Here is a 20,546-nt window from a genome sequence, read left to right as displayed (position 1 = left end):
GAATAGGGGAAATACAGTTGGAGGGGATACAGCATTTTGTAAACAGAGCTATGTCACATTGCATTGTTATATATATTATACAGGGTAGCCTATAAAGCATTTTTTAAACATTGCTTGATTGAAGTATTTTTGCAGTTTGCAGAATTGCAGAAAATGTAACAAATTTAGAATTTAGGTTGTAAAGAGTAAGACTGATCGTGTTGGTTGGTTGGTACATTGAAGCTATGATAAATTATTTACGTTCTGTTCTTTGACGTGTCTATTTGTACGTCTCTAAATGTTTTGATGAATTGAACAAGGTGCCGGTGGACCCTCTTTTAAACAAGTGTAATGCTTAATTGTCGTCGTCCACTCACAGTTAACAGACTTTGTATTGAGTTTGTGCTTGAAATGTACTGTAATTCTGCAAACTGTTAATAAATATTTCAATCAATCAATGTCCGCCCCCTGCTGGACATAGGCCTAAAAGTATTCTAAATGGGTTACACTTTCGACCTCGGAAATTATTCTCTCTTTCTTTATCCGCCCCGGAAGTTATTCTCATTGTTTGTGTGCATATATACGTGCTTCTGTCGGTAAAAGTAGCAAAAGAGACGTATTATTTGTAACTAAAGTAACAATGTGTGACATAGAGACGTTGAGGCTGTTCGTCAATGAACGACTGACCGCCGTTGCAGAGGACATATTAGCTGTGTGTGTCAGAACTATCGTACAATACCAACAACAAATAGATCTGCAACACAGACAGCTGGAGTTCCTCACTCCTCAAGTCACCTCTGATCTGACAGGTTTGTCATGATTTCTTACCCTACCCTTCACAAAGGAGCTTTATTGGCATGAGAAAGAATACGTTTACGTTGCCAATTAGCAAGTGTCAAAATATAATAATGATAATACAGTTTAATACAATGGGGAAAGTAGGCTATAATACAGTTGGAGGGGGGTATTGTTAGCTATATCACAAATGTACATATGACATTACGACATATGTTAACTGTAGCCCTAGTATGTTAATGAGCGTAGTGCTGAGCTCATTCTGTAGCTCCGAGATGAGGTCACACCCTGGGCCCCTCCCACCGCGGTTCAGAAACGGCCCATGTTTGATTGATTGATTGAAATATTTATTAACAGTTTGTAGAATTTACAGTACATTTTAAGCACAAACTCAATACAAAGACTGTTAACTGTGAGTGGACGACCCAATTAAGCATTACACTTGTTTACAACAGGGTCCACATTGTTCAATTCATCAAAACATTTAGAGACATACAAACATTTAGAGACATACAAATAGACATTTCTATGTAGCTAAAGAAAAGAACAGGAATTCATCATATAGGAAGCAAAAAAGGGAAAAGATACATTATACAGTGAGGGGAAATGGGTGGGGGGGGATTCAGATTTTACAGAGGCCAGTTTCGAATTGCAGCCATCCGTAGGTGCCCTTTGAGAGCGGTTTTGAAGGAGTCAAGGGATTCACATGTCTTAATGACTGTTGGTAGGGCGTTCCACATTTTGGTGGCATAGGAGCGAAAATAATTTAGTCCCTTGTTTGTGCCGAATCTGGGTTGTACATGGTTTGTTGCACTCCCTCTGGTGTTGTGGGTGTGGACTTCGTTTACATTTAAGGAAGTATTTAGACAGGTACATGGGTATCTTGGTGGTGTATCGAATCTTGTGGACCAGACCCATTGCAAGATGCTGTACTCTGTCGTCGACCCTAAGCCATCCCAGCCTGTCAAAGTGGGCAGGGGTAAAGATTCTTTACACCTGGGAAAAACTGAATCCATTCTATTGGGATCAAATAGTAATCTCAGCAAGGCAGATGGCTTCTTGGTTAGAGTGGGTGACAATATTATCACACGAAAGGATGAAATTACCTACCTAGGTTCCATCCTGGAGGCAAATCTTTCCGGTGATAAAATGGCCACCAACGTAATCAAAAAGGTCAACCAAAGAACAAGATTCTTATACAGGATCTCCTCACTGGTCAACAAAAACACCTTGAAGATCCTAACAGGAGCCCTCGTACAAGGTTATTCGACTAAGCTTGCACCTCCTGGTACCACAGCACCTCTAAGGCCCTTAAAACAAGGCTCCAGACTTCCTAAAACAAACTGGTCAGGCTACTACTTGGCCTCACTCCCCGAACCCGGGGAGGGGTGAGCCCTGCCCACTTTGACAGGCTGGAATGGCTTAGGGTTGACGACAGAGTACAGCACCTTGCAATGGGTCTGGTCCACAAGATTCGCTACACCACCAAGATACCCATGTACCTGTCTAAATACCTCCTTAATGTCAACGAAGTCCCCACCAACAACACCAGAGGGAGTTCAACAAACCATGTGCAACCCATATTCGGCACAAACAAGGGACTACATTTATTTCGCTCCTATGCCACCAAAATGTGGAACGCCCTACCAACAGTCATAAGACATGCAAATCCCTTGACTCCTTCAAAACTGCTGTCAAAGTGCACCTACGTATGGCTGCAATTCCAAACTGGCCCCCGTAAAATCTGAATCCCCCGCCCACCCCTGTTTCCCCTCACTGTATATGTTTCTTTTCCCTTTTTACCTCATGATGATTTATTTTTGACTATATAGTTGTGTATATTCGTACGTCTGTAAATGTTTTGATGAATTGAAAATGGTGGGCCCTATTGTAAACAAGTGTAATGCTTTATGTTGTCGTCCACTCACTGTTAACAGTTTTTGTATTGAGTTGTACTTGAAATGTAGGCCTACTGTAATTCTGCAAACTCTTAATAAATCAATAAATTAATCAATGTACTATAATCGGTTTGTTAAAATAGTAAAATACATCTAGGCATAGGTGAAATTACTATAATTTCCCCATTACAAATCACAAGGGGGAAGGCTCTGGTAACGATTTGACTCCATGTCACTTTTAGTCACCTTTCACTTATTGATTCTCCGTTCCTTCCGTCTCCCCAAAATGTTCTCATGTGTATACACTATACTTTAACATTATACAGAGGCACAGCATTTAATTTAAGCAAATATTTAGCATGACTGTTTCTCTCATCTCCTATTCTGCCTAGACTTCCTCCCAGTCTGTGAAGAGGAGAAATTACCAGAGCAACAGGAGAGGAGGTCCGATCTGGTCCAAGAGGAACCACAGCCTCCACAGATTAAGGATGAACAGCAGGAGCTAATTCACAGACAAGAGGAGGCTGAGGGGTCAACGCAGACATTACTAGCAGTGAAAAGTGCATATAATGAAAACATAGAGACAGAGCCTCTAGCCAGCACTTCAAATGAACACGTGAAAACACAAGCTGATGTAGCGAGCCTTGGAGCATCACAACCAACTGTTGATGTTCAGCTCATCTCTTCACACTGTTCTGAATCTGACACTGACGACAGTGATGACTGGGAGGAGACCATGGAAGATCAGTCACTGAAATCACACAAGGCACATACTGTGGAAGGACAAAGATTTTATTTGGGAAACAAGCTGTCCCAGGACCTATTATCAGTGCAGCAAACTCCATCCATGAGAGCCCATACAATGGAAAGAACATTTAGTTGTACGATTTGTGGTAAAACGTTCAACCGAATGGGAGATTTTAAGAGGCACACAACGACTCATACAGGAGAGAAGCCCTTCAGTTGTACATTTTGTGGTAAAACGTTTAACCGAAATGGAAATCTTAAGAGGCACACAAGGACTCATACAGAGGGTACATACATTGGTTAGACATACTAAGAGTCTGACAGGCATTAGTCCGACAACACCGTCGCTCCCGACATGTGTAGCCGGTTAAAACTAACCCTTTACAGGTTAAAACGAACCTGTGGCTTCCTGTGAGGTTAGATTTAGGATTTGGATTAGGGGTAGGGTGTCGGACGAATGCCTGTCGGACTGTTGGTACGTCGGACCAAACACATGCACCCCTCATACAGGTGAGATGCCCTTCAGTATACTGTGTGACAAGCGCTTTAGTCGAAGCTCACATCTGAAACACATGGGACTTCATACAGAGAGGAAATCCTTAACCCATTTAGACTGTACGACGTGTGGGAACGTCATAACTAAGGACGTAGCGCATTTTCATTGATGTCAAACGAGAGAAAAATATTCCGATTTCTTTTTTCTTTTTAGTTGGTCTCCAAGGCCACCATACTCCTTGCTCTTCGCACATCTGCGGTCCCGTTCACTTCCCTGTTTACAGCTGCAGAAAGAATCCCTCATATCTCCTAATCTAGGGAGCTCTCCGTGGGCTTTTGATCAGATGGATATACTAAGCTCTTCATTTCTGACTTCTGACCTGCCTCTCGTTCAAAATATGAATGCGAGGGATCATCGAGCGATTTTATCGTAACGATAGCAAGGTAAGCAAGCAAAAGTATGTAGAGGGGGGGTGGCTGATTGTGTTAAAGGTCAGTGGGAGTAGGTGTGCATGAGGTACCTTCCTTGACTTGTGCACAAGTCTCATTTTGTCCAATCTGGCCTGTTGCGACCTAAAATTAATTAATTTGACACAATGTCACCCCTGCCTTAGTCAAGTGTGTAAATAGTAAATACAGGGTGCAATATAAGGCAGCCTGTGGTGTTTTCTATCTTAAATATTACCTCCAATCCACCACCAACACCACTACTACAACTACAAATAAGGTCACAGACTCTAGTCTGAATAAATATTAAGAATCACTGTTTCCCATTCTGCCTCCTAGACTTCATCCCAGTCTGTGAATAGGAGAAATCACCAGAGCAACAGGAGAGGAGGCCCGACCTGCTCCAAGAGGAACCACAGCCACCACAGAAAAAGGATGAACAGCAGCAGCTAATTTACAGACAAGAGGATGCTGAGGGGTCAACGCAGACATTACTAGCAATGAAAACACAGAGACAGAGCCTCTAGGCAGCAACCATTTCATGTCTTCACAGTCAAACTGTTCTGAATCTCATGCTGAAGACAGTGATGAGTGCGAGGAGACCAGGGAAGATAAAAAAAATCTTTTAGAAACAAGCTGTCCCATGACCTGATATCACTGCGACAAACTCCATCCATGAGAGCTCATACAATGGAAAGAACATTTTGTTTTCGGAGGTTTTGGGTGAAATTAGTCTTGTATAGCCAGACAACTATTTCACAATCTCCAAATGCAATATAGAGTCTGGAACTACACATCCGAGTAATGAAGCTCCCATTTCCATTCACGAAAATTTTAAAATATTGTTACATTTTATTATTTTATTTCCATTTCTGCTAAGCAACAAGCTATATATGCTTGGATGTCTTCTAATTATATTAGGATAAATTTGTGCGGATGTAAAGACGAAATGGAAGTGGGGAGGAGTCTCCACTTCCACTTTATATTTTACTGATGATAGAACTTCCGTTGCTCCAGAAGCATTTGGAAATTGCAATTTGGAAAGTGGCAACAGTCTGGCAATGCAAGACTAGAAATTAGTGATCTGAAATCACACAAGGGTTCATAGTCATACTTTTAGTAGCTTTTAGTTTCTCAACAGTTTCTCAAGGAAGCCACCTGAGCTGACACGAATCATAGATGCCAAAGCAGAGGATGGTTATGAGTGCTCAGGGAGAAGTAACAAGTTAAGTTTCTTTCACTAATGACAATTTCATTAGTGCATGGAAATTATGTTATGGGACTTTGTTGATTTAGTTGTTTATTTTTATATTGTGTTTTGTTTTAAAATTACAAATAAAACCAAGATGGTGAAATAATAGACATGTATACTTCTGACACTAGGGCCTCCGGCATCCGGCCTCATGATGACTACAACACGCTCCCGACCGGATCATACGGCAATTTTGGCACACCTCCGAGGTGGAAAGCCTGGTGGTGCGACTCATGCGAAGTTACTGAATGAGTATACACATGTGTAAATAAAAGGATCTCTGGCTAAAAAGACTTAAAACATACTTGCCCTCTAAAACTAAAATCTGAAATGAAATACAGTATTTTAATTCATCCTAGAAATAGTGTGTTTATCACTGAATAGGAGCCGCTCCTGTTAGCAAGTTGATGTCATATGTCCATGTGTGGTCCAGCCTATGGAATGTATGCAATGCATGTCCTAACAAAAAAACTATAATACTCTAAGGTGTATATGAGCATCAAAGCAATATTTTAAATACATTTTATAAACAGAATCCATAGGGCTGGAACACACATGGGTAAATTACATCATCAAACGAAGGTGTTTTTAATTATAGTTATAGATAGCAAAGTGTAATGTATTAAGGCATATGCCTTAATACATAAGGCATAGGCCTATGCCTTAATACATTAGCCAGGAATCCTTTCAGCAGGGTACCAAAGCTATTTTAACAGTGAATACTATTTGTGTTACAATAGTCTGTCTCGTGTTACCATGCAGACTTCATGCTGCCTCTTGTAGTTTCCAAATGCTTCCATCATTCAGAGATTGTGGAATAGTTGTTTGACTACACGAGACCAATGTTACACCAAATAAAACAAAGAACCCTTGAAAATGTAACCTATATTTATAATGATTTTCTGGGGGAGTCAAACAATACAGCTTCTATACCAAGTACTACTGTATAATGATGTTCAAATGCATGGTCCGTGTTGACCTATGTCCAGCAGGGGGCGGACCAGCATCAATGCAGTGCACCTAGCCTGGCTAATAAGCCAGACTAATATCACACAACACTATGTCGCGGGCCGGCAGGCATTTTTTTTTGCCAACGGCTGATTCGGTCTGGCTTATTAGCCAGGCTACAATGTACCAACACGATCAGTCTTTACAACTTGTGTGTTCAGATCCGGTCTAGAGCCCGCCTACTAGCTGTATCCGCGTGTACACACACACACACACACACACACACACACACACACACACACACACACACACACACACACACACACACACACACACACACACACACACACACACACACACACACACACACACACACACACACACACACACACCTAGTTTCCATATCCGCTCTAGACCGGTTTCTGAAAACTGCAACGTGAATTAAGCCCAGCCTGTATTTACAGGCTGCGTGCAACATCACCGACCTCGGAAGTCGTTCTTCTCATTGTTTACGTATGTAGCGAAGTCAAATGCACTGTCGGTGAAAGTATCAATAGAGACGTATTATTTTAACTAAAGTAACAATGTGTGACATAGAGACGTTGAGGCTGTTCGTCAATGAACGACTGACCGCCGTTGCAGAGGACATATTAGCTGTGTTTGTCAGAACAATCGTACAATACCAACAACAAATAGATCTGCAACACAGACAGCTGGAGTTCCTCACTCCTCAAGTCACCTCTGATCTGACAGGTTTGTCACGTTTTTTTTACCCTTTAATTCACATTGTCGTTTTAAAATCACAGAACAATGTGTAGTCTTTGTGCCTTTCATGGTTTCGTCTTCAAAGTAGCAGTTTGTATTGACTTGTGCTTTTGTTTGAAATGTACCCATTCTGCCAGCCGCAATTTGCAACTCTTTTATAATGATTGATCATTATAAAAAAAAATCTAGAGTTGCAAATTGCGGCTACCCATTCTGCATAGCCTATACTGTCAAGGAGTTTTATATTGAGAAATCTTGCCAAAGAAAGTGTCTACTTAATATCAGTTTGTTTGCAAATATTAGATTGTGTCATAAATATAATTTATTGGTTGACAGTTCTAGAGTGCCTGTGTATTGACACACAATAGCCTATAGGCTACTGTTGTAGGCCTACTTCTCTCACTATATCCTCCTGTCCTGTACCAGACATGGGTGCTAATGAAAGCCATGTCCACTCTCCACTTGTGAACTAAGCAAACACACACACACACACACACACACACACACACACACACATATATATAAAACCATGATATATATATATATATTGATAACCAATTTGAATGGTTATGGAGTGGACCTGGTGAGACGTAGGAGGGGCCCGGACAGGAGTCAACCCACAGAGCCTAGTCCTTCCACACGCCAGAATGGTACCTCCCAGTCCCGGCAGAGTAGTTCAGGAGGAACGGATTGTGTGGCCCTTGTTTTTCCCTAATGGGACTGATAGAGGGTAGCTTCTGGGATGTAAGTCGGGACTTGATCACCACGGCTGGGTCACCTGAGTGAGGGGGATGTTCGGAGACCCGAAACCCCGATGACCTCGGGAAACATCACTGAGGATACGTCCCAGGTGCATCCATGTATGTATGTATTTAGTTTTAGTTATTCTATTTATAGTGACTCATAGGAATAGACTACGTGACAACCAGGAATAGTCTGGTGACCACCGGAGAGATGGGTGGCAGCCGGAAAGTAGACGGCACCCGGAAGCAGTATGGGTTGGCGCCCCAGCCTGTGTCTTCCGTGAGGAAGAAGCCCAACAAACCCACGGTGAGGCCTTTAGGAGGGCCATGCAAGCCTCAAGCGGAGCCTGAGGCACCACCAAGGCCAAGGTGGAGCCTGCGTAATCGTTGCGGCTCGAGAATCCACCATTCCTGAATAAAGTGCCTGGTGCTGGGAGTCTGGTGCAACGCACAGGGCCTGACCTGGTGAGAGCAGGAGTGGACCTGGTGAGACGTAGGAGGGGCCCGGACAGGAGTCAACCCACAGAGCCTAGTCCTTCCACGCGCCAGAATGGTACCTCCCAGTCCCGGCAGAGTAGTTCAGGAGGAACGGATTGTGTGGCCCTGGTTTTTCCCTAATGGGACTGATCGAGGGTAGGTACTGGGATGTAAGTCGGGACTTGATCACCCCGGCTGGGTCACCTGAGTGAGGGGTATGATGTTGGGAGACCCGAAACCCAGATGACCTCGGGATACATCACTGAGGATACGTCCCAGGTGCATCTGTGTATGTATGTATTTTGTTTTAGAATAAAAATATCAGATTAACAGCCCTCCCTTTTGCTTCTACACCAGATATCCAAAAATAGCCGATCTACAATGGGATGTCTGTTTGCTAGTGGTTCCCAAACTTTTTAATGTCAAGGACCCCCAAATTGACACTAATTTCCCCACGGACCCCCATTTGAAAAGATATAATGCCAGGGACCCCCATAAGAGAAGATTTGTACGGTTCTAGCAGTGATTCTCAACCCGTTTAATTTCAAGGACCACCATTTCACCAGTAGCAATTAGGGGCTGGTGTATTATGACCTAATGTTTTACTGATTGACAATGTCACTGCAGCTTGGTCAACGTCAAGGCCAGCCCAGTTGCTCATCAGGCACAGGTGTTGCCAGTGGCAGAGGCTAAAGGCTCATACATACTCCAGTTTTTCTTTTTGGTGATAGGTTATCACCGCTTCAGGTGATAGCTTGAGGCCATCATACTCGCGGTGATGTCCTTAAGGATTGACCCCGCCTCCCTGTGGTTTATCCAACTTCTAGACCAATCAGTGAACGGGGTGATGGCTCCAGAGTGAAAGGACTTGTCTGATAGTAAAAACAGAGAGATGGGTCTGTGTCCGCGGTGATAGCTGATCATCACCGCGACTGACATAATGGTGTAGTTTTCCAACCCTTTAAAAACTACACCGCGGTGTAATAATAATCACCAAAAACTGGAGTATGTATGAGCCAGTTTCCCCACTGTGTTCAGGAGGGCTGGTCGCCTGTGTTTGTTACCGTTTCTTTCTCATTATTTTATTTGTATGTTGTATAGGAAAATTACTGCAGAAAATAAAGCAAAGTTAAACTCAGCGGGCATGTTTGGGAGATCAGTTTGTACTGGCACATGTAAGAACTTCACCTGGCCGTCGGCAACCAGTCCCAGTTTGACATGCATTAGTCTACAGACCTAGGGCTGGGTGCAATAACCACAATATCGCCATACCGCCGGTATGTAACGCATACCGCGGTATCGGGTTTATTACCGCGTTTTTTTTTTTTTATGAAATGAAAAGTGTATCATAATAAACAGTGACGCTCAGTCAGTCTAATCATGCCAGCAACACAACAACACCAGAGGGAGTTCAAAAAACCATGTGCAACCCAGATTCAGCACAAACAAGGATTGATTGATTGATTGATTTAAATATTATTAACAGTTTGCAGAATTACACTACATTTCAAGCACAACTCAATACAAAGACTGTTAACTGCGAGTGGACACTTGTTTACAAGAGGGTCCACCTGAATTCATTTCACTCCTATGACACAAAAATGTGGAACGCCCTACCAACTGTCATTAAGACATGTAAATCCCTTGACTCCACCCACCCCTTTCCCCCCTCACTGTATACGTTTTTCCCCCATTTTACCTCCTTTATGATGATTTCCTGTTTTTGGCTTTATAGAAGTGCATAGTGTACAAAATGATATGATGAATTGAAAATGGTGGACCCTCTTGTAAACAAGTGTAATGCTTTATGGCAGGGGTATTCAATTAGATTAGGCCGGGGGCCACAACTGTAGAATGATTGTGTGTGGGGGGCCGCACAGTGTGCGCGCGAAGCGTTGAAATTTGTGGGTTCTCAAAATGCTTTTTGTGCTCAAACACGAAGATTTATGTATATTTCCGCACAGTAATGAGCAGGATAATATGTCTAAACAGGTATATGCTATAGAATAGATGTAGGCCTAGACCTATTTGACAGTGCATAAACAGCATTGCTTTGACATTAACAACTATCAGCTGGACAGACACACACACACTCACTCTGCTGTGGGCAGTTCAGAAACCCGTCCACGACCACCAGTGACATCATCGTTAGGCAGATTGTTTTTTAAACAAGATTTATTTACGTGAGAATAGTTTATCAGACTATAAAGATCAGATTACATAGAGCAGTGATTCCCAAAGTGGGGTTCGGGGTCCTTGAGGCAGTTCCAGGGGGTCCGCAGGGAAATGATGGTTTGGAACCAAATGGACCCTTATGGGTCTGTAACTCTGAGAGTGTACAAATGGAACCAAATGGACCCTAACAGGGTTTATTATCGTGAGAATGATGGCTTCCATTTTCGCATTGAAACTTTTCAGGACAAGAAAGACTGCAGTTTCTATTAGCTTGGATTCTCCATTGATGTCACTGTTGGGTGGGTTTCTGAACTGCCCACAGACCGAGTAGAAAAAAACATGTCATTTTATCATGATTAATAGTGAGGACCTATTGTATGAAGATAGGTTGAAAAGTGGTCCTTTAATGATTACCGTCATTATGGTAATCTCACAATGAATATTGCATGGCTTTTGAGTGATTGTGATATGTTTCAAAAGAAGCATAAATAGGAGCTATAGGAGACAACGGAAACGTCTGAGAATTTTCCTTTGGCGCCGAAGTCTTTATTTTGGCTAGCTCCTTCCTGCCTCTGATCTGTTCTGTCGCAGCTAGCCACTGTCGGTGCGGGAGGCGGTACAATAAGGAAGTCAAGGAAGGAAGGAAGAGAGAATTTCAGATCTGCCAAAACGGTCAAACAAAGACCTTCTGCACCAAAGGAAAATTCTCAGACGTTTCCGTTGTCTCCAGACAGACAGGAGGAACAGAGAATTCATCCGAGAATTCTCTGTTCCTCCTGTCTTCTCAAAATGTTCTCATGCGTCTACAGAGGCACAGCGTTTAATTTAATTCATGCTAATATTAAGCATCACTCACTGTTTCCCACTCCTATTCTGCCTAGACTTCCTTCCAGTCTGTGAAGAGGAGAAATCACCTGAGCAACAGGAGAGGAGGCCCGATCTGCTCCAAGAGGAACCACAGCCTCCACAGATTAAGGAGGAACAGCAGGACTTGATTCACAGACCAGAGGAGGCTGAAGGGTCGACGCAGACATTACTAGCAGTGAAAACTGCATATAATGAAAGCAGAGAGAAAGAGCCTCTAGCCAGCACTTCAAATGAACATGTGAAAACACAAGTTGATGTAGAGAACCATGGAGCATCACAACAAACTGTTGATGTGCAGCTCATCTCTTCACACTGTTCTGAATCTGACACCGACGACAGTGATGACTGGGAGGAGACCATGGAAGATCAGTCGCTGAAAACACACGAGACACACACTGTGGAAGGACAATTATTTTCTTTGAGAAACAAACTGTCCCAGGACCTGATATCAGTGCAGCAAACTCCATCCATGAGAGCCCATTCAATGGAAAGAACATTTAGTTGTACAGTTTGTGGTAAAACATTCAACCGAATGGGAGATTTTAAGAGGCACACAAGGACTCATACGGGAGAGAAGCCCTTCAGTTGTACAGTTTGTGGTAAAACGTTTAACCTAAATGGAAATCTGAAGAGGCACACAAGGACTCATACAGGAGGTGCATACGTTGGTTAGTCATACTAACAGTCTGACAGGCATTAGTCCGACAACACCGTCGCTCCCGACATGCGTGGCCGGTTAAAACTAACGCGTCACAGGTTTAAATTAACCTGTGGCTTCCTGTGCGGTTAGATTCAGGGTTTGGGGTAGGGTGTCGGACGAATGCCTGTCGGACTGTTAGTACGTTGGACCAAACACATGCACCCCTCATACAGGTGAGATGCCCTTCAGTTCAGTATACTGTGTGACAAGCGCTTTAGTCGAAGCTCACATCTGAAACACATGGGACTTCATACAGAGGGGAAATCTTTAAAAAAGTAGGTGTGCATGAGGTCCCTTCCTGCAAGCAAGGTGGTAACTAGATGACATTTCCCATAGACAGCCCATACATCCAAACAGAAAAGTCCTATCAATCTGATTGTATTAAACAGTGTCAAACTCACCAACATTACAGATGTACGGAAAGCTTGACTTCTCCTCTTTCTATCTGCAAAGTTTTTGTTTAATAAAAATCCACGTAAACATGTTAAGAGCTACTTCCCGTCATTCAATTCCTTGCAGGTGAGTGTTGGTCAAGTTTAGAAGTGCTCGTTGGCAACTTTGAATTTGCCAACGTTATGTTTAGTTGTGTTTATTTCTCACAGAAAATTTTACACTTAGACTTGGGCCGGTGGCCAGGAGGTGAACCAGTGACCTTCTGATTACTAGAATATGGCCTCTGTGGTGTGCACTGCTTTTCTTTTCTTTTTTTTACCATGTAAATGTTATGGGGCTTTGTTGATTTAGTTGTTCATGTTTACATTGTGTTTTGTTTTAAAAGTACAAATAAAACCAAGATAGTGAAAATATAGACATGCACTGGGTCTCTGAATGAGTTGAATGAATGCACTGTCGTAAATATAAAAAATATTAAAAGGATCTGTCTAATGACTTTTTATGTGTAAAATAGTTATAGATAGCAAGTATAGATTTAGCCAGGGATCCTTTTAACAGGATACTATTACTGAGGCTATTTTCACAGTGAATACTCTTAATGTTAGACCAAATAATGCAAAGAACCCTTGAACAACCTATTTAGAATTATTTTCTGGAGAGAAACAAAAGTCAAACCAATGTCCAACAGGGGGCGGACCAGCATCAATGCACCAACACGATCAGTCTTTACAACTTCTCAGATCCGGTCTAGAGCCCGCCTACTGTATCCTGACATTTCCACTCACACACACACTCATACATACCCGCTCTAGACCGGTTCTGCAAACTGCAACATGAATTGAGCCCAGCCTGTATTAACCAGCGCGCAACCTCGGAAGTCATTCTTCTCATTGTTTACGTATGTAGCTAAATCAAATGCAGTGCTTCTGTCGGTAAAATAATCAACCGAGACGTATTATTTTAACTAAACTAACAATGTGTGACATAGAGACGTTGAGGCTGTTCGTTAATGAACGACTGACCGCCGTTGCAGAGGACATATTAGCTGTGTTTGTCAGAACAATCGTGCAATACCAACAACAAATAGATCTGCAACACAGACAGCTGGAGTTCCTCACTCCTCAAGTCACTGATCTGACAGGTTTGTTACTTTTGTTTTACCCTTTAATTGATTGATTGAATAATTATTAACAGATTGGAGAATTACAGTACATTTCAAGCACAACTCAATACAAAACTGTTAACTGTGGATGACACCATAAAGCATTACACTTGTTTACAATTCACATTGTCGTTGCAAAATGACAAAACAATGTGTAGTCTATAGTCTTAGTGCTTTTCATGGCTTCGTCCTCAAAGTAGCAGTTTTTGTATTGACTGTCGTGCTTTCGGTTTGAAATGTACCCATTCTGCTAGCCCTCTCGGGACCCCTCGGTTAAGCTCTTTTCATCGCTTCCCCCCGTAGGGTCCCTTTACATTTCTTCCACTCTCTATGGTAGACAGATGTACATACCCTCCGTTCATGCCGTGCTGCGCTCCGCTTAAGTGGTGGTGAGATGTTTCAAAGATGCATATAAAAGCGGCTTTAGAGCATCGCAGTCCCGCTCCCTACCAGGGCCCAGGAAATGATTCTCTGTTAATTTTCCTCATAGACTTTTCAGAAGTATTTATTTAAAGACGGTTACACCGCGGACAAAGCCAACTCTTGTCGTGACAAATCATGACAATAAACACAATGTTTTTGGCCAAACAAAGAATTAGAAAATAGAAGAAAAAATAAACGGCAGGTTACAACACTGTTGTTTTTCTTCTTTGTAATTGTTTGTTTAGTCTATTCACACATTTCAAGCACAACAGGTACACATTTCAAGCACAACTCAATATAAAAACTGTCAACTGTGCGGACGACCAATAAAACACTACGCTTGTTTACAAGAGGGTCCACCATGTTCAATCCATCATGACATTTAGAGACATACAAAAACAGGAAATCATCATCATAAAGGAGGTAAAAAGGGAAAAGAAAACGTATACAGTGAGGGGAAAAGGGGTGGGTAGGGGATTCAGATTTTACGGGGGCCAGGTTCGAATAGAGCACCGAAGTCTGACGTCACTTTCAGTAGAGGGCGTCTGTCCCCAGGTTCATGTATTTGTTTAGTTGCATTGAAATCCCCATTGAGGCGATTTGAGATCGCCTCATATAACAACTGTGTTTGAAAAATAAACATGTCACCCCGGCCGCTTCACTCATATGGATATGAAGAATCAACTGACTGAGAGAAAACGCTAATGTTACTGCTACTGAATTAGTTAGATTTTCGCTAGAAGCAGACTGTATCATATATGAGTGACTGACTGTTGCAAACGATACAGAGACACCTTCCCGACAATAACGCCGAGACAGCTTGTTTATTTCTGGACCACAACGCTTATAGTAGACGATATTAAGATCACCCCATGTTATTCTCCATAGAGAAATCACTTCCGCGAACCAGGGGAATCGTCGGGATGAGCGAGTTACGTCAGGACTTTGTGCTCTATTGCAGCCGTCTGTAGATGCCCTTTGAGAGCGATTTTGAAGGAGTCAAGGGATTCACATGTCTTAATGGTAGGGCATTCCACATTTTGGTGGCATAGGAGCGAAATCTGGGTTGCACATGGTTTGTTGATCTCCCTCTGGTGTTGTGGGTGTGGACATTAAGGAAGTATTTAGACGGGTACATGGGTATCTTGGTGGTGTATCGAATCTTGTGGACCAGACCCATTGCAAGATGCTGTACTCTGTCGTCAACCCTAAGCCATTCCAGCCTGTCAAAGTGGGCAGGGGTGAGGTGAGTGAGGCCAAGTAGTAGTCTGACCAGTTTGTTTTGGAAGGTCTGGAGCTTTGTTTTAAGGGCCTTTGAGGCGCTGTGGTACCCCATGGAGCATGCATAGTCGAAGAAACCTTGTACAAGGGCTCCTGTTAGGGTCTTCAAGGTGTTTTTGTTGACCAGTGAGGAGATCTTGTATAGGAATCTTGTTCTTTGTTCCCAGCAGTGCACTCTTTGACTTTGTATAGCTCTGACTTTTGTATGCGAGTGTGTATTATAATGATGAATTCCTAATCATTATAATAATATATACAAATATATATTTAAGAATATATATAAGAATATATATTTTTCACATTCGTCAGCCAGTCATGCTGTACAAAATGGTATTGATAAAAAAATATCTGCAGGCAGGCATGCAGGCAAACAGTTTAGCTTAGTTAAATTATTTTAGGGGTGCCAGGTAGACTCCAGAGAAATATTATTTTGTTATAACCTCATCTGGGTTTTAACCACTGGTGAAACCGACACAGGACTTGCATAAACAATTATAAACCCTTGTTATTGAGAATAAAAACGGAAACACCTTTTTCAGGTCCATTTTAATTAGCCTATTATGTTGGAGGATTTTCATTTAAATCAACAGAAATAAACAATTCAGTTCAGCGCAGTTCACAGAAAATGAACCCAAAAGTCACAGTTCAGTCAACATTGATTGATTGATTGATTGATTGATTGATTGATTGACTGACAGTATGCAGAATAGGTACATTTCAGAAAGCACAACTCAATACAAAAAACTGTTACTGCGGACGACACCATGATAAAGCATTACACTTGTTTACAACAGGATCCATTTTACATTTTAGAACAGCTCAGAATGTTTGCAATTAAAGTAGTCCCATATGTGCCCTCTCCCTACGCTCATTCTGTAGCTCCGAGATGAGGTCACACCCTGGGCCCCTCCCACCGCGGTTCAGAAACGGCGCATGTTTCCACAAGGAACGATTCTTACCCTTTTCTGCACAATGAATCCAAAAAGTGAAGGGGCAGAAAAGGTTTACACTAATTCAAACGTAGCAAAGAAAATCCAACTTTAAACGGTTACACGAGCGTTACAGCGGTTGTTTAGCATGTTTTTCAAGGAAGTTGAAAAGCTTTGGCGCCTCCCCTGGTTGAAAATTTCCAACTGACTTCAGTTCACTCGACATGCACGCGCACACGCACGACTTTCTTGGACGTTGCTAAGTTTGAATTAGTGTAAAACTTTTTTAGCTCCTGTCTCCTGTCGAAGTGTCCTTGGGCAAGACACTGAACCCCCAATTGCTCCCGATGTGCTGGTTGGTACCTTGCATGGCTTCTGCCGCAATCGGTGTATGAATGGGTGAATGTAATGCACAATCTATGTAAAGCGCCTTGGATAAAGGCGCTATATAAATGCACCATTTACCATTTTACCATTTACCATTTAGCTCTTCACTTTTTGGATTCATTGTGCAGAAAAGGGTCTGAAGCGTTCCTTGTGGAAACATGTGCCGTTTCTGAACCGCGGTGGGAGGTGCCCAGGGTGTGACATCATCTCGGAGCTACAGAATGAGCGTAGGGAGAGGGCACATATTGGGCTACAAATAAAGCAAAAAGAAACAAAACATACTTAAAAACTCAAAAGATATGGGTTACTCCATAACGTTCAAACTGAAACCACCTGTCAATTCAGTTCATGTCAACCACCATGACAGCATTTGCAATTCACAATCAATTTGTGTGACAGGTGCATGTTGTTACTGTTTCATACAAGTAAGATCCCACACACAATCGGATGGATATGTATTATGTAACACTACACCACTTTTTCTGACTCAAACGTACTGTACAAACGCGGTGAGAACCGAGGGACTGTCTTCCTTGTTCACACAGGTGACAGGTCCAACGCTGATGGTTCACTCTGGCCTGACTCCAAACTCGTGCACCAGACATAATCAATGGGGTATTTAAAACAGCGGGTAACAGGGATGATTGACAGGTGTCATGACAGACGGCTCGGGGAACACATACTGTACACACACACACACACACACACACACACAGCCAAAGCCATCTGGGACAAATGTATTAAATTAATTAATTAATATCCAAAACTATACCAAAACTGAGCACATAATAAGGCCAAACCTTATTAGAAAAAGAGTATACATTATGAATTATGAAAGCCTTTTCAAATGTTTATAGGCTATATTATTGGAATTATACACAGCAACACAGGTCAGGTGCTACCAAATAACTAATTATCATGTGTCAGTTGTGCATATATCTTCTAGGTCATATCAATTAGGTCATATAGGCAATTAGCTGCCTAATTCTCACTTGGCAGCACACAGTCACAGACTGACCAGTTCTTCGTAGCGTTTACTTTAAACCATAATATGACATGATTAGTGACAGATCTTCAGTATATGGGTGCAAAATGGAAATGTGTAATAAAAAACGTTAATATGTCAATTATAAGGAAGCTAAAAATCTGTTAAATAAGTCCTTGATTTCAGTCCTCTGAGGGAGAGGGGGCGGGGAGCCATTCCCATTTCAAAGAACAAAAAAGAAACCTCTCCTGTATGCTGTCTCTGAGTTATTCAGACAGGAGTGGGAAAGCCAGCGACACAGCACAAAAGGGAACGGGAGCGGTCGCACCTGTCAATCATACTCAGAGCACTTATGGCCATGGACATTGACAATGCATTGGGCGCTTTGTTATATATTTCGAAAACTGCCAATTATTTCAAAGTAATCTCAAGAGTGCATGTCCACAGTAAAGTGGATTTTTTTAGTTTCTCTGTGAAAGTATAAGTGTAAGAATAAAGAGGGTTTTATAAATTGAGTTTTCAAAGTTAATTATCTGTGTGCGTGCGTGCATGTGCATCACTCACTGTTTCTCTCATGTCCTATTCTGCCTAGACTTCCTCCCAGTCTGTGAAGAGGAGAAATCACCTGAGCAACAGGAGAGGAGGCCCGATCTGCTCCAAGAGGAACCACAGCCTCCACAGATTAAGGATGAACAGCTAATTCACAGACAAGAGGAGGATGAGGGGTCAACACAGACATTACTAGCAGTAAAAAGTGAATATAGTGAAAACAGAGAGATAGAGCCTCTAGCCAGCACTTCAAATGAACACATGAAAACGCAAGCTGATGTAGAGAACTGTGGAGCATCACAACCAACTGTTGATGTGCAGCTCATCTCTTCACACTGTTCTGAATCTGACACTGACGACAGTGATGACTGGGAGGAGACCAGGGATGATCAGTTGCTGAAAACACACAACAAGACACAAACTGTAGAAGGACAAAGATTGTATTTGAGAAACAAGCTGTCCCAGGACCTGATATCAGTGCAACAAACTTCAACTGCGAGGTCTCATACAGGGGGGAAAACATTTAGTTGTACAGTTTGTGGTAAAACGTTTAACCGAAATGGAAATCTTAAGGCGCACATTAGGACTCATACAGGAGAGAAGCCCTTCAGTTGTACAGTGTGTGGTAAATGCTTCAGTCGGAGTACACATCTTAAGAGGCACGCACGTACTCATACAGGGGAAAAGCCCTTCAGTTGTATACTGTGTGACAAGCCTTTTAGTCGATGCTCACATTTGAAGAAACACATGGGGATTCATACAGGAGATAATTCCTTAGTTTTATAGTTTCTGATGAATGTTTTTGGTGAAGGTGAGAAAGCTCATTGGTTTCTCAAGGAAGCCACCTGAGGTGACATATCATACCTGTGGCAAGTCATAGATACTGAAGCAGAGGAATCACAGAATCGGACAATCTCAACATGAATTCTGTATAGAAATAATGCTGTAACTTGTTCTTGTGGAGGATTGGAGGTAACGCGATGTGGACAACTTTTTCAGCAAATCTTTACTTCGCCTTGTGGAATTTAATGCTGGTTATGATGAGCGCTCGGGGGGGGGGGGGGGGGGGGAGAAGTCAGGGTCTTGCTCAGGGACACTTTGACACACAGACTGGGCCCAGGAGATGAACCAGTCATCTTCTTGATTAGCAGATGGCCTCTTTACCCACTGAGATAACCCTAACCCCCAGTGGAACAGTTCACCAAATGATGCTACTCCAATACACCTGTCACTCATCCTTTAGGATTTTAACGATTCCGTCTTACGGTCCCATTCCTGAACAGTTCCCTTTAACAATTAGCCCTTCGCTAAACCCCAACCCATAGCCTACTGCAGGCCTTGTTGACTATATTTTAGGGATGCACGATTAATCGGTAACATAATTGGAATAGGCCATATCGGCCAGAAGAAATGCCATATCGGAACGGTCTCAAAATAATACAGATTAGACTAGTTTTCACCAGCAAAAATGTTTTTCAATGAAAAATATAAAAGAAAATCATCAATGAGTTCAATATAAATCAAGTGTCTAGTACCTCTAGTCTAGATCAAAAGCTAAATCAAATATGATGTAAAATCTTAAAGGACAACTTTATTTTTTTTCACAGGTTCATGTTTTAGCTTGTTATTAGAGAAAGTAAAAGATGAGTGTTATTTATTTTTTCATTTGCTGCAAGAAATTACATCTGGCCACAAAAGATCACGAGATCTACTGAATGTGTCAAACTGACATATTGAGCCTATGACACACAGGGCTGTATTTTGCTTGTAGTAAGTACCAGGTCTTATTCCCTAACTTGAGTAAACTAAAGACCTGGAGGTGTGGTGAATGCTCTTTGGCCACTCAGAATAGCCAAATGGCATTGATCACGCCTCCAGGTCTTTAGTTTACTCAAGTTAGGGAATAAGACCTGGTACTTAAGACACGCAAAATACAGCCCACAGTGTGGCTTCCCCCCTGTAGGCCTCCTTCCCATTCAGTAGATCCTGTGATCTTCTGTGGCCAGATGTAATTTCCTGAGGTCTATTAGGACTATAGTAAAAAATAAATTGCCATAATATTTTGTTAAAAAAAATACATATTTAGCCCCATGTTCGAATGCCCCCGCCCCCTGTCAAAATCATCTAAAATCCCTAAAATGAAAGAAAG

General features: G+C 42.2%; 1 protein-coding gene and 1 long non-coding RNA gene across 2 annotated transcripts; both read left to right on the top strand.

Moving 5' to 3' along the window:
* Positions 1 to 585: 585 nt before the first annotated feature.
* Positions 586 to 5,524, top strand: LOC310878211. The gene is made up of 3 exons (XR_014570876.1): positions 586 to 788; positions 3,065 to 4,358; positions 4,701 to 5,524. It is a non-coding gene; the product is annotated as an uncharacterized lncRNA (long non-coding RNA).
* Positions 5,525 to 13,607: 8,083 nt separating this feature from the next.
* On the top strand, positions 13,608 to 19,407 carry LOC310878305 (uncharacterized protein). Its single transcript, XM_083792560.1, has 2 exons — positions 13,608 to 13,822; positions 18,441 to 19,407. The coding sequence occupies exons 1-2, from the start codon at positions 13,657 to 13,659 to the stop codon at positions 19,181 to 19,183; spliced, it is 909 nt and encodes a 302-aa protein (XP_083648686.1). The 5' UTR covers positions 13,608 to 13,656; the 3' UTR covers positions 19,184 to 19,407.
* Positions 19,408 to 20,546: the final 1,139 nt, after the last annotated feature.

The sequence above is a fragment of the Protomyctophum parallelum genome (assembly GCF_964188405.1).
Source record: "Protomyctophum parallelum genome assembly, chromosome: 20".
Lineage (NCBI taxonomy): Eukaryota > Metazoa > Chordata > Actinopteri > Myctophiformes > Myctophidae > Protomyctophum > Protomyctophum parallelum.
This window is presented reverse-complemented; position numbering and strand designations above follow the sequence as displayed.

Excerpts from the sequence above, each read along its gene's own strand:
- LOC310878305 (XM_083792560.1), top strand. The coding sequence starts at position 13,657 with ATGTGTGACATAGAGACGTTGAGGCTGTTCGTTAATGAACGACTGACC. Across the intron at positions 13,823-18,440 it reads TCAAGTCACTGATCTGACAG|ACTTCCTCCCAGTCTGTGAA; the intron begins GTTTGTTACTTT and ends TATTCTGCCTAG.